Consider the following 14,293-nt stretch of genomic DNA (forward strand, 5'->3'; position numbering starts at 1 on the left):
GTTTTAAGGGAGAACTGGACACATTTATGAGTGGGACTGTATGATGCGATTGCTTGCGATGATACTTGGCAGCCCTGGGGTCCCTTCTGATTTGTGCCTTATGTTCTTAAAGGTCACGCTTCAAGTGCCTGCACAGAGCATGATGTCAGAATTACTAATGGGTGACTCAAAGCGGCATGCTGTGGCCATTGAACATTGGCAGCACCCATATACCGTGAGTTCAAGTCTTGCCTTTGGCAGCTTTCTCCATACAGTAGAACCTCAGAGTTACGAACACCTCAGGAATGGAGGTTGTTCATAACTCTGAAAAGTTCGTAACCCTGAATAAAATGTTATGGTTGTTTTTTCAAAAGTTTACAACTGAACATTGACTTGATACAACTTTGAAACTTTACTATGCAGAAGAAAAATGCTGCTTTTAACCATCTTAATTTAAATGAAACAAGAACAGAAAGTTTCCTTACCTCATCTAATTTTTTTTGTAAATGTTCCCTTTATTATTTTAGTAGTTTACGTTTAACAGTACTATACTATATTTTTCTGATTCTGTACTTCCGATTCCAAATAAAGTGTGTGGTTGATTGGACAGTTCATAACTCTGGTGTTCTACTGTATGTGTTGCTCGCTGCCTGCATTCTGTAGGGGCTCCTTCTGGAAGTTTTAAACTGGAAGCTTTGCTTTCAAGGTAACAGCTGATATTTCAAAGTGCTCTAAAATCCTCATGCACACTCACATTTTATGTTACAAGTATTGTCAAAGAAAATGACATTAAATAGAAAGATGATGAAAAACTCTAGTAAGCAGCAGCACTAGGGCAATCTAATCATGATGCATGCTCCACACTAATTTCCTGAACAATGGGACTGGGTGGAACCAAAAAGCAACTTTTATCAATGTTGGTATGAACAAAGGGGTTACTGAGCTTCAGGAAACAAATCCTTAACAGGGAGCCCTATTCTAAACACTGGCATACAGTTGATACTGACTAATGTGCAGGATACTGCCATCAGTCAAAACAGTAACTTATGTTTTATGTTAAAAACAATGTTTTTACTTTCTAAGAGAATTTATCCAATCTACACAAACCAAAAAGGACAACTATTGTTTTCAACCCTCAAAGTGCTGTCCTTGGGGGAAAAAGGTCCAAAGGTCATGTGGCCCTTTTAAAAACTCTTATAGCAGGTCTCAATGATAATTTCTCCCCCACAAATTGCCATAAGGGTGAAAAAAAAAAAATCAAGCAAGCATTGCTCAAGCTACAAGGAAATTTTTAAAATGATACTCAAAAAATTCTGTCTTTTAGATTAATCTCAACAGAATGAAAATCAAGGTGCAGCCTTAACTGTGGTAGCTCTACTCTTCCACTATAAAATTGCTGTGCTACATTAGGCCCAGGGGTAGAATTAGTAGTCCAAGCTGAGGTCATTTAGTCAAGGGGTTCCTCGGACACAATTCCCTCCAATAAGGAGCTGATTTAATATTCAAATTAATCTAAAACCCATGTGCATAGTGTGATTGTCTTGAAAATTTTAATGTTAGCTGTGAATGTATTAATACTTTTCCTCACAGGTCTAACCCCTGGATTTTTAGTCTCACTTTGAAGAAGTATATTTTAGACACCTTATAAATATCTAAGTTAGAAACACTGCCTTGTAGGCTTCACATCAGGACTTCCACAGTCACTGTCATTTTGCCATGACAGCTCCTCAATAACTATCTTGGATTTTGTAACAGATAGGGATATTTGCAATGTAGATTGGTATAATACTCTCACAAGGAATGAATGTACATCACAATTTGTGTTATTCAAAAAAAAAAGTCTCCATTCAGTACAAGCATCTCTACTCTAAAGATGAGCTAGATCTAGGAGATGCTTCTTTAGATTCTTTACCTGGAAGCTTAAGTGAATAATATCCACATGCATATGATACAAGAGGTGATGTGTTTATGTAAGTCAATACCTGAGTACTCCTTCCACTTGATCTTTGGTGTAGCCTTTTCCACTTTCACCTGCAGCAGACGCATTGCTGTCCTTTGTACTACTGAGCTTACTTTGATCATTGCCATTTGCTGGCTTTTGGCAGTATGGAGCACTCCCAGCAGCACTTCCATTCTTCATAATTGCTTCCAACAAAACTGTAAAGAGACAGTAAAACCATAATATCATAATACACATTGCAGATGGAAGAGACCTATTAGGGTAGGGGGCTCTGAAACTTTTCCATTATGTGGACCACATCTTAAGAGATTGTCTTATGGATTCCCTCCTCACCTGGTCCACAACCCCTTCTATTCACAAACACAAAATTCTTGAAGCAACTATAGCAAGCAGTTGCTTACAAGGGAAAGCATTCAGAAATTGGTAACTGGTCGACTCGTGCCCCCCAGTCTCCCCTCCTTCTTCTCTTTTAATGTAGCAACATAGAGTAGTGGAAACAGCTGGGCTGGTTCCTCACTTTCCAGCTGCTTTTACAGGCATCGATCCCTCTCTTTGCAATGAAAGCCCTAAATGCCTGAATAAGTACAGGCAGTCCTCAACTTTACGACGTCCAGCTTATGACAAACAGCACTTCTGAACTGACACCCTGATTCAACTTATGACAACTGGTTTTGACTTTATGATGCTCAGTCCCGCTACGGAGTGGATTGCGGTTCCGAGTTATGACGTTTCGACTTATGATGCAATTTTCAGGAACCAATTGTGTCTTAAGTCCGAGGACTGCCTGTATCTGAAAATAGAAAGGAGGAATCAGCTTTCCACAGACCATCAGCAGTACACAGAGTCTGAGAACTACTAAAATAGGTTCTTTAGTGTTTAGTTCATCTCCTAGGGACCACTGCAGGACTGGCCCAAAAACAGATATGAAGGTACTTATACAGAAATCTTGGGCTTAATTCTTTGCCCTTTTTCCTGAACCAAGGGCTGGAAGTGCTATACAAGGCAAAGAGCTGAGACTCAAGGAGCAGAGGTGTGACATGTCACAACAGAAGATTAAGGAATGGTTCTTGGAGGAAAAAAAGTGAGTCTCAGCCAATCTTCTTTATCTAGAAGTACACTAATCTTAAGAAAAGCAATATGACAAGAAGGGTACACTCTGGACGGTGAGGACATGTGAAAGTAGTATATATATCCTCAGAGCTCTGAAAAGAATGCAAAAGACACCCTTCATTTCCAATAAAGAGGAGGCAATTCACAGAAACAGAAGTCATCGGGCACTGACATTTCTATGGTCCATTACAAAGATATGTATGTATATGGAGGGCTTGAAAAATTAAAAATCTATTCACTTATTTGCTAGTACTGTAATGAGTAAGAAGCTTTCCCTGGCTACTGTGGGGTTTAAGCCATCAATTTCTGCAGAAGACTACATGTTTTTCTTTATAACAATACTAAGTTTCTAACACTTATGGCTGAGATACGCTGCCAAATGTGAACTGAACACAAACCAATGGACTGTTGTCTTCCTGAGTCTGCAAACAGCTCCTATGTTTCTGCTGCTGATTAGAAATGACAAGCAGGAGCAGAGTGAAATTAGCAAGATTGTAAGAAGAGAAATTGATCAGAGACAAGGTGGGTGAGGTAAATCTTTTATTGGACCAACTTCTGTTGGTGAGAGAGATGAGCTTTCAAGCTTATACAAAGCTCTTCAGCTCATCTCTCTCACCAACAGAAGTTGGTCCAATAAAATATATTACCTCACCCACCTTGTCTCTCTCATATCCTGGGACTGATACAGCTACAGCAACGCTGCATACAATTTCTCCGCTGTAATTCAGAACCCTTTGGGCAGGAGTGAAATTCCATAATCATGTGATCTATTATGAACAGTAGCTGTCTCTGTGCCATGGAAGGATCATTTATACCAGGGGTTCTCAAACTGGGGGTCGGGATCCCTCAGGGGGTGGCAAGCTGTCAACCTCCACCCCAAACCCCGCTTTGCCTCCAGCATTTATAATGGTGTTAAATATATAAAAAAGTGTTTTTAATTTATAAGGGGAGGGGGTCGCACTCAGAGGCTTGGTATGTGAAAGGGGTCACCAGTACAAAAGTTTGAGAGCCACTGACTTATACCTTGGACTTTGGAAATGCTTTGTGCTGGCAGGGTGGCATAAAGCAGACACAAAGCAAGGCAGAATCTGAGCCTATGTCTTTTGTAGAAGCCAAGATGCCTGACTGTATCTATAGATACTGCTTGTACTTTTTACTGGAGGAAACAAACCTTTCCTGATCTACATCTAACTTCTCGATTAACTTACTTTCCAAACAGTGACACCTCTTCTACTGAGAAATTTTAAGAATGTCTGCAGAAATGAAGATGGCAATCTGGAAGAAGCTTGCTAAGATATGGTTTAGGTATAATCTTCAACATTTAATTCCACTGTATCTTTATATGCCGCAAAGGAAACACACGAATATTGAAGATTCTAATAATTATATCTAATTATAAAGAGACATACATCACAAAAAACAAAAAGTGTTAAATAATAAAGAATTAACAAACTGCTGTCCTGAATGGTTGTGTTGCTGACTGTTGTTACGTAGTTGTGACTAATCACTCCACAAGATGTGCATTTCAGTGGAGGATAAGAAAATCTCTGTGAATACAAAAGAAACCTGCTAGCTCACTCTGATGACTACAAGACCCATTGCAGGTTACTTCATTTTGCAAATTAGCAAATAAATGAACCCATGTGATAAAAAATACTAATCCACTTCACTTATTCTGAAGGGTGTTGTTTAGATTTAATTATAACCATATTGGACAGTATACCAGAAGTCAGAAATATGAGATTTCATTACAATACCACTTGCCATTAAATCAATGAGAAGTAGGATGATACACAGGGATTTTTTAAAGAATTATCAAAGTGAGATAAGAGAGGTTCTACTGCAATTGATAAATCTGTATGTTTGTTTTGGAATCCTTTGGGAATACAGTTCCTAAATAAAATATCATTAAATCTACATAAATTAAATACCGTTAATGATTGAAAACTGCTCAGATACTACAGTGACAAGAGACAAGCAAAGACAGAAATGGACCACATCGTATTCTTATGCCTTTGTCACTACCAGGCTGGAAAGTTGTAATGCCCTCTATTTAGGGGTATCCTTGAATGCCACTCTGACTCTTCAGCTACCAAGAACATGGCTGTTCATGTCTAACCTGGGCTGGGCCAACATCAATACAGTTTTGTGCTCCACGCTCTGCACTAGCTCCCAATCCATTCACAAGTTAAATTCAAATTATTGATTATTGTCTGAAGACCTACCCTACAGCTGTCCCCAAGGTTGAACTCATGGCACTAGTGGTAGAGCATACTCATACTGGGCCCTTAAATATCCTTCCCTCCTTTTTAAATTCCAACAGAGCTCAAATTTGCCAATTTTTAAGATGCAATGAAAGATGCACTGTGACTTGTTCAAAATTTGGTTTCATGTAGTCAGTGGATATTTATCCCATCAATAGATGGGGAGCAACTTTATCCTAACTTAAGGGGCTAATTTAAAGGCCAGAGCTATTGAAAAGTCACTTTATAGAACAAGATGGCAGACTACATAGTTTTGTAAACTATCAACACCACAATGCTTTATAAATTCCTGAAAAAAAGTTTCCACTCACTTTTAAGCTTGTTGGAGTTTTACGTTGTTAAAAAACTCTGTTCTCTCCAAGAGGCTGGGAAGAGAGAACTAGAACCCCTAGGGTTCAAAAAAGAACTAGATAAGTTCATAGTCGAGAAATGGCTATTAGCCAGGATGGGCAGGGATGTAAAACCATGCTCTGAAGTGTCCCTAGCCTCTGTTTGCCAGAAGCTGGGAATGGGCGATAGGGGATGGATCACTTGTGATTATCTGTTCTGTTCATTCCCTCTGAAGCACCTGGCATTGGCCATGTCTGAAGACAGGATACTGGGCTAGATGGATCATTGGTCTGACCCAGTATGGCCATCCTTATGTTCTTAAAATCTTCTTTACATCCTTCTTGTAAAGTCTGCCACAACACACAGTGGTGGCTTGGATGTCCTAGTAGCAAAAAACATCTAAGGCCTGTCTACACTAGCATTTTCATCATTACCACCACAGAGGGAGCTGCACTAGTGGGACAGTGGGAAATCTCCTAAAAAATAGCAATGTAGACATACTAAAAAGCCCCAAACACTTCTCAATAGTTTCCAGATCTTCTAAGATTCTAGAGCATCCACTTGATGGTCCAAATATAATTATGAATATAAATAGTATATTCCATACCAAAAAAACCCACCCTTCAAAATAACATTATTAAGGTTTCAAATCAATCACTTGAGTTAGGAAGAGCCAGAACTAATGTTGCCCATGAAATCTTAATTTTGCCTGTTTGTGTATGTGTGCATTATCTTTAAATTACGTGATAACATACTATTTTCCCCACAGGACCCCTGTTTCATTCACTGCAAAGAAGGGATGGTACTCTGATAATGAGGCAGCTATTCCATATTTCATTTTATCCTCATCATTCAATATGTGATTCCATTTCTTATCTACTGCACATCATCCAAATCCTGACCTGAATATAGATTTTTTTTTAAATTTTACTCAAAGGCTTTTCTAATGCACTCCTCACTGTAATAGCACCTCACAATTTTTTTTCAACACCTTGGTGAGATAGAGATATATTATCCCTATTTTTGGAAGAGCCCACTAATTTTTGAGTACTCAGTTTAAGACTCTTAGGGTATGTCTACACTGCAATCTAAGCCTGTGCATGAGCCCCCCTTGTGTCTACACTGCAACTGTGCTAACCCAGGACTCGGACCCAGGACCTTACAGGGCTGGAGGGTCTGAGCTTCTGTCAAGCCAGGGCTGGAGGGTCTGAGCCCTAAGATTTTGCAGTGTAGATGCAGCCCAGCTTGACTGAGGTCCCAGGAGTCTTCTGGAAGTATCACACAATTCCTTGGGACAACTTCCTTAGTCCTTTCTATCCCAACATTCTGCAATTCACTCTATTGAAAATGGAAGCCACACCCCCTTTGCAAAGCAGCATTTCAGGTCAGCGTTAACCGATTTTCTTCTGATTAGCTATCTGCAAAAACATTATCAGAGAGCCTTCTGGGTTTGCAATGGAGAGTGAACCAATCAAGCCTTTTGTAAAGTGACCTGCTTCCTAATAATCTACAGGGCAGCAGTAAAGTCTTCCCAAAGTGCACCACAGTCCTAGGGCTAGAGTGGCCACATTTTCAGGGGTGGAGGAGAGTGCGCTTGGGACTCTGGGATATGGTTACTTTGACTCAGGTCTATGCACTGCAGTGTGGACAACAGAGCCCTAGGTTTGAGCATGGGTCAGAAAATTCTTAACCTAGGCTAAAATACAATATAGATGCTCAAGCCCAAGGTTCCCTAACATAGGTCAACTACTCAAGTCCCACTAACCCTGGGTTCGCACTGCAATGTAGACATACTCTTAGGGCCTGATATTTCATAGATACTGGGCATTTGCAACTCTTATTGGCTTCAGATAGAACTGTAGGTGCTCAAACAAATCAGGCACTAGGTGTCTCAAGCTGGATACCTGAAAAATGCCCTGTTTCATTCATGATACATGTATCAGTTTCCACAATGAATAAAATAAGAGTCCTATACATTCGAGCCTCATTATGCATTCACTCTGTGCAGTGAAACAAACACTTTGCAAAGAAAGGTATGCAGCGAAAGTTCATTTTGCAGACATCACAGTCAAGCACATTTTTGGCATCTTCATTCTGAGAGGCAGTGTGGCAAAGTGGGTGAAATTTAGGTCTGCCATTTTAGTCTTAGGTTGTATTCCCAAAAGTGGCCTTGCATGAGACCCAGAAACCTCACCTATAAAAAAAAATGGAAATTGTTGCCTGCTTCCTAAAGTAGGGGCATAAGACCATAGGGCAGTGGCCGCCAACCTTTTTACACCCAAGATCACTTTTTGAATTTAAGGGCAACCCAGAATCTACCCTGTCCCTTCCCCGAAGCCCCGCCCTGCTCGCTCACTCCATCCCCCCCTCTTCCATCACTCGCTCTCTACCACCCTCACTCACTTTCACTGGGCTGGGGCAGGGAGCTGGGTTCGGGAGGAGTGCAAGCTCTGGGCTGGGGCTGAGGGGTTCACAGTGGGGGAGGGGGCTCTGAGCTGAGCCTGGGGCAGAGGGTTGGGGTGCAGGAAGGGGTAAGTGGTGCAAGCTTTGGGAGGGAGTTTGGGTGCAGGAGGGGGCTGGCTCTGGGAGGCTTCTTGGCCTGCTGTATTCATGCTACTCCTGGTCTTAATGCTGCAGAGCCATTCACAACCTGCCTATTGAAGGCAGCGGCACCTATCTTGGGTGGCTCTGGTCCCACGCTGCTCCTGGAAGCGGCCAATGCGGCCCGGGGGGCGGAGGGGAAGAGGGGGTCTCTGCGCACTACCCCCTCTGTAGGCACTGCCCCTGCAGTTCCCATTGGCCAGGTACAGATCTGTGGCCAATGGGCTGTGGGGGTGGTGCTTGCAGGCAGGAGCAGCGTGCAGAGATCCCCTTCCCTCCCGCCCCCCAGGGCCGCACTGGCAGCTTCGGGGAGCAGCGTGGGGCCATGGTAGGCAAAGAGCCTGCCTTAGCGGCAGCCCCGCTACACCACCGGAGATCACAATCAAACGGGAGTCTCCAGGATCAACCAGTTGATCGTGATACAACGGTTGGTGACCACTGCTATAGGGACTGTGAAACGTACAAAACTATTAACTCTAGTCAGTGTAAGAGGGGAGACTGAAACTCATTGTCTCCTGGCTTCCAGCCCAATATTCCTTTTTATAGGCAAAGGGAATTTTCATGAAGGCCATCCAACTAAGCCATGGCAAGTGTTTTGGATTATCACAGGCTTGTGGTAGTACTTAAGACATACAGGCAATGTGGAAGAGGTGCAAAGTATGTGACCTATCAATTCTGCAGAGGGCTCTGCTCAGAGATAAGGAGGCAATGGATTTCCCTTATCCTAATGATCCCTAATATATCTATCTTTTATTTCAGAAAAAGCAATCTACTATAATTAAAAAAACCCCAAACAAACAGATGTTGTAAGCCCTTACTTTTTGCTTGCTCACAAAATTTAACAGATAAGCACAGGAGGAGGGAAAGTGTTTGGTAAATATATACCTGATATTACAGTAGGAACCTGCAGCACCTAGAGTTGATATTTTCGGAGCATCACCCTAGAGTGCAATTTTAATTTGAAATATTCTATGCTGCAGTATTTAATTTGGTGTGGAAATCTTCATTTCAGTAAAAAGAATAAAAGGAAACTTACTTATCCTTTGAAGAAAATAAAGGGAACTTAAGTGGAGACTGGAAACTCAACAAGTCATTGCATGCACTAACATCTAGAATAAACTTCTGGCATAGCATGACTAGAAGATCCCAAGGCCTTGTCTACACTGCCACTTTACAGCGCTGAAACTTTCTCACTCGGGGTGTGAAAAAACAGCCCCGAGCGATGCAAGTTTCGTCGCTGTGAAGTGGCAGTGTAGACAGTGCTCCCAGCCGCACTCCCAGCGCTGGTAGCTACTCCCCTCATGGGGGTGGGTTTATTTACAGCGCTGGGAGAGCTCTCTCCCACTGCTGGTGCGGCGGCAGCACTTTAATATTGGTAGCGAAGACATACCCTTAGACAGGCAATGACCCTGTTGATAATGAAATCTGAAACCATGCTATTGTTTCCTCTAAAGAACCATCTTTTAAACAACTGCTAGAAAGATGCTAATGTTTTTTCAAATTTCAGGGTGTAACTGGCCAAAGACTAGTATAGACCTAGTTCACAATGGACTAGAGCAACTTGTACTAGTGCAATGAATCCTGGTGTAGTAATGATTTGCCCCAATTCAGCCATGTTGGTGGCTAAAATTGCAAACAATAATCCACAATAAATTCTTTCAACAAGAGAACTAGGGATGTAAATACCGTTTAAAAAGTTAACCATTTAAATGATTAAAAATATGTCATTTAAACAGGAGTTCTTTTTCCTTCTGAGCTCCCCCCCTCCCCGCAACATGCTCTAAAAACTCCACGGCCCACCTGTGCCACAACAACTGTTTTTCTACATATAAAAGCCAGGGCTGGCATTAGGGGGAAGCAAGCAGGGCAACTGCATGGGGCCCTACACCACGGGGGGCCCCATAAAGCTAAGCTGCTCAGGCTTTGGCTTCGGCCCCGGGTGGTGGAGTCAGGACAGCGTGGGCTTCCTGCCCCAATTAGTCTAATGCCAGCCCGGTTTGGCGGACCCCCTGAAACCTGCTTGCATATCCCCAGGGGGCCTCTGACCCCGATTAAGAACTGCTGATTTAAATGGTTAACCGATTAAGCGGCTGGGGCCGATCCCACTGGTCGGCGTGGCTGGGCCCATTCCAACCAGCGCGGGGTCACTGGGGCCGGCCAGCCAGCCTGGAGTTAACAGTTAAGGCGGGTTAACCGGTAAGACTGATACTTTCCGGTTAACTTTTTACATCCCGAAAGAGAACATGGTAAATCAAAGTCATATTCCTTCCAATTGTTTTAGCTAAGTACTACGTGTTTTACTTAGTAGTAAAGTGCTTCTCTGAATTTCAACTAGCTCAGGGATTCTCAAACTGGGGGTCGGGACCCCTCCAGGGGTCGCACGGTTATTACATGGGGAGGTCATGAGCTGTCAGCCTCCGCCCCAAACCCCACTTTGCCTCTAGCATTTATAATAGTGTTAAATATATTAAAAAAAGTGTTTTTAATTTATAAGGGGGGGTCACACTCATAGGCTTGCTATGTGAAAGGGGTCACCAGTACAAAGGTTTGAGAACCACTGAGCTAGCTCTTCAAGCCTTTTAGGGTATGTCTACATAGCAACTAGACCCCGGCAGCTGGCACAGGCCGTGTCTAGCTGTTGAGTAGAAATACTCTTTGGCAACTTGTACGAAATAGGAGTCTATGACCCAGTGCAGTATAACAAAGCTGAACTTGTGCTTATCTAGGGCTGACTTCAATTCCTGATTCCAGGCAAAGGATTCTCTTGCCAACTCCACTTTCTCCTTTTAAATACCCGAACAGCCAATCTCCCAACAGTTAAACGTCTTACTGTTCAGTTTCCCTGTTACATGTCTACAGCCAGACCAGTCTGAATACAACTGAACAAACAAGCTAATCATTCACTTCTAGGGCCCTTGCCTTGGCCTGCATCTGTATACACACACACACACACACACGTGTCTAGTCACACACGTGAAATTTTCTGTGCACATCACTTGAAGTCCGAGGTGAGCGATTTCACAGGCACAAAGTCCACTGACATGTTCTGCTCACCAGGGTGCACCTGGGCTCATGGGCACAGCCACAAAGAGGGCACACTGGGTGATGGTGGCCCAGAGGTCACTAGTATCTCCCCTCCGGTACTCAGGCCCTACCCAAGGTGTTATGTTTGGCAAACCTAGAGAAAGGGAAGCAGCAAGCAGGCGAGACGGAGCCTCAGAAGCCACCTAGGTCGAGGAGAACTAGCCTGGGGTTTGCCCAAGGGCTGGGGGCCCGGCCAGCGGGAAGGTGGCGGGGAGTGGGGGCTCAGCTCGGGCAGGACTCCGGCCCCACTGGCCCCTCCCTCGGGGGTGGCAGCCGGGCGGCGGTGGGTCGCGGCCCAAGGGAGGAGTGTGGCGGGGCGGCCAGCCGGGCCTCACCTCGGGCGGTCTCGGTCGGGTAAAGCTTCTGGGCCTTGTGGAGGAAGCGCAGCGCCCGGTCGCGGTTGGCGGCCTCCAGCGCCTCCCGGGCGATCTCGATGCATTTCTCCGCCTCGTCCCGGTTCCCCTCCATGGGCTTCTCCTTGCGCCGCCTCCGCCCGCCGCAGCGCAGAGAAAAGGGGCCTGAAGCCAGAGCGGAGCCGGGGGGGTCGGGCTCTTCCTCACTCCGTACGAGCCATCCCAGCGCGCCGCATCCTCCCCGCCGCTACGGCAACACCAGCGCGCGGCTCCGACCGGCCGGGCCGCCGGCTGCTTCCGGGCCAAACTGCGCGACGGCGGCGCGCGTGCGCACTACGCCGCCGGACGCGGCCCGCGGCTGGGGGCGAGAACGTGGCCCATTCCTGGGGAAGGTGCGTGTCCTCCGGCGCACCTCCGTGCCCTGTCCGGTCCATCCGTCTCCAGCAACGCTGCGGGCCTACTAGAGCAATCACGCAGGGACACTCCCCCGGCGGCAGCGTGTGAGCAATGGACAGATGGCTCTTAGGAGGGGCACCTGGTGGCAGGAGTGCAGAGGCGGGGGATAAGTGTCTCTAACCGGCGTGGCACGCTCTTACAGCGCCCCATGAACTAGCAGTGCGCTGGATCAGAGACAGCGCTTGCCTTTGCAACAGCTTGTACCTCCTCCATGGCAAATACCTCCTAAACAAACCAAAGCGAGAGCTATGGACAATGGCAAGCTGCAGTCGTAGGGTGTTGTGAAACCCGCGCGGAGATCAATCACTGAATCTCGTTTAAGCGTTTGGTGACTGTATTCCAGCCCAGCGAGTTCCACAGCTTAGAGGAGACTATGACCAACCCGCATCACGTATATAAAGGCTAATAGTAATTATGGAAACCTTTCAGATTCCGTGGGCTGTTTTCCAAGCACCACACTTAATAGTAGAATTATTTTCTAGCCAGAGTACTCCATTTTCCCCTATTCTTTAGATTGGGGGGAAAAGGGGGCAGCAGTTCTTTAAAATGGTAATAGCCATTTTTTACCCTTAAACTGTTCTTTCCTTCTTCCACCCCTGAAATCATTCACTTGCCACTACACACTGGTCGTGTAGAAGAGATTAACTCACAAGAGCAATGCACCTCATTTTAAAAGTAAAGAATGAAGTATTGGGTTGTCATTTATAGTATGTACCTAGTCAAATTCAAGAATTGGGTCAAACTATTTCACAGTGTAGCAGCTAGAATATGCTATAGGATTTAGAAATTGCTATGAGGTTATAATGAGATTATCCCCACAAAGCAGAATCAGGTTTTTATCCTGTAGGCTCAAGTGACCTGCTCAATCCCAGGAAACTGCTCCTCTGCTGAGTGCTACTTATGTCCTCGTAGAGAGAATAGAGTATTTTGCAGCAGCACTAGAAGTGCTGTAAAATTTGCTCTCCAGAATGCATCTTCACTTCCAGGCTGCAGCTGCAGGGATTCATAGTACAAACATGGTGCAATTCCACTTGTGGTGGCAATACAGACGCTACTTAGAACAAGGTTCCTGTACTCAATCATTCTCACCTGTATGAGCAAGCTCAGATGACACTTTAGAGCTAGTGAGCACTGGGGCTTGGCCTAATGTACAGCTGCCACCCCCAGTGGAAGCTTGCCCCAAAATAAACCCATACTAAGCTTAGAAATGACTTGAAAAAGTTCAGCTATAGGTCATTTTCCTAATTTGACCACAGCTTTAATGACACCTTCAACAGTTAGAACTATGAGGCTTTAAGACAGGTAAGCAGGAAAAAATGCTTCAGTAGTTTAAGATTTCCCCAACAGCCAAGGGAGACTGTATACTCTAGATAAATCAAGTCTTGAAGATTAAATAATGGATGTACTACTTTGCTGGATACTGTTCTTATTTTACACCTCATGTAGTATACTTCAAGATGCCTCTACTACAAAGAGTTTGTAAAAATCAAATTGTTGTAGCCAGGCACTGTAGCTCTAACTTAGCACTATTCCTACTAAGTAGTGTATAGTTAAACAAGCTCAAGGGCCATTAAGGTTAGTGCAGAATTGTATCATTACTAGTGATGTACTATTATGGATTGCTGTAAAGTACAATATTGAAAGGCACCATTTGTTAGTTATGCCAGACACTGCATATTTTTGCTGAAGTTAACATGAGTTCATAAAAACTGAGAACAAGTGTTAGAAATCTTTACTCAGCTGTGGTAGTCTAGGGCAGTTTTTTTTTTTTAAATGCTGTATTTTGTAGGCTTTGGGGCCATTTATACAGGACCATTCTGAAGACAGTAAGCAGAGGGCGCTCCCTGTAATACAGATTACTTCCCCCCCACACCCCATCCGTGCAATCAAGCTACATGTGCCATACTGATCTGTCCCATTAGACAGCTTTAAGCTTACAATCTATATTGCTTGATTACCGTTACAGATTGTAAGGGGTCACTAAGTCTGCTTCAATTCTTATCATAATGATAATTTGATTCAAGGAAGCTTTGTTGGCAGACTAAGGCATTTTACCATTTATAGCAGCAGGATAACATTTCCTTGGTCAAGAACTGTGTCTGATGGGTCTTAAGAGTTGCTATCAAAGTTTAGCAATAGCTAATGCACACAGAGAC

The 14,293-nt window shown here is 44.1% G+C and overlaps 1 protein-coding gene across 2 annotated transcripts in view; it reads right to left on the bottom strand.

The window, feature by feature from the left end:
• The window catches only part of DNAJB14 (DnaJ heat shock protein family (Hsp40) member B14), a 32,568-nt gene extending 20,697 nt beyond the window's left edge, over positions 1 to 11,871 (bottom strand). The window contains exons 1-2 of one of the 2 annotated variants that reach the window (XM_024211744.2): positions 11,664 to 11,871; positions 1,962 to 2,136 (exon numbers count right to left, since the gene is read on the bottom strand). In XM_024211744.2, coding sequence (XP_024067512.1) covers positions 1,962 to 2,136; positions 11,664 to 11,796 — 308 coding nt within the window. In that variant the 5' untranslated portion in view covers positions 11,797 to 11,871. The remainder of the gene's footprint in view (positions 1 to 1,961; positions 2,137 to 11,663) is intronic. The other variant, XM_024211746.1, reaches the window with a different exon arrangement.
• Positions 11,872 to 14,293: the final 2,422 nt, after the last annotated feature.

The sequence above is a fragment of the Terrapene carolina genome, unplaced genomic scaffold (genome assembly GCF_002925995.2).
Source record: "Terrapene carolina triunguis isolate 2854851 unplaced genomic scaffold, T_m_triunguis-2.0 Scaffold706, whole genome shotgun sequence".
In the NCBI taxonomy this organism is placed as follows: domain Eukaryota; kingdom Metazoa; phylum Chordata; order Testudines; family Emydidae; genus Terrapene; species Terrapene triunguis.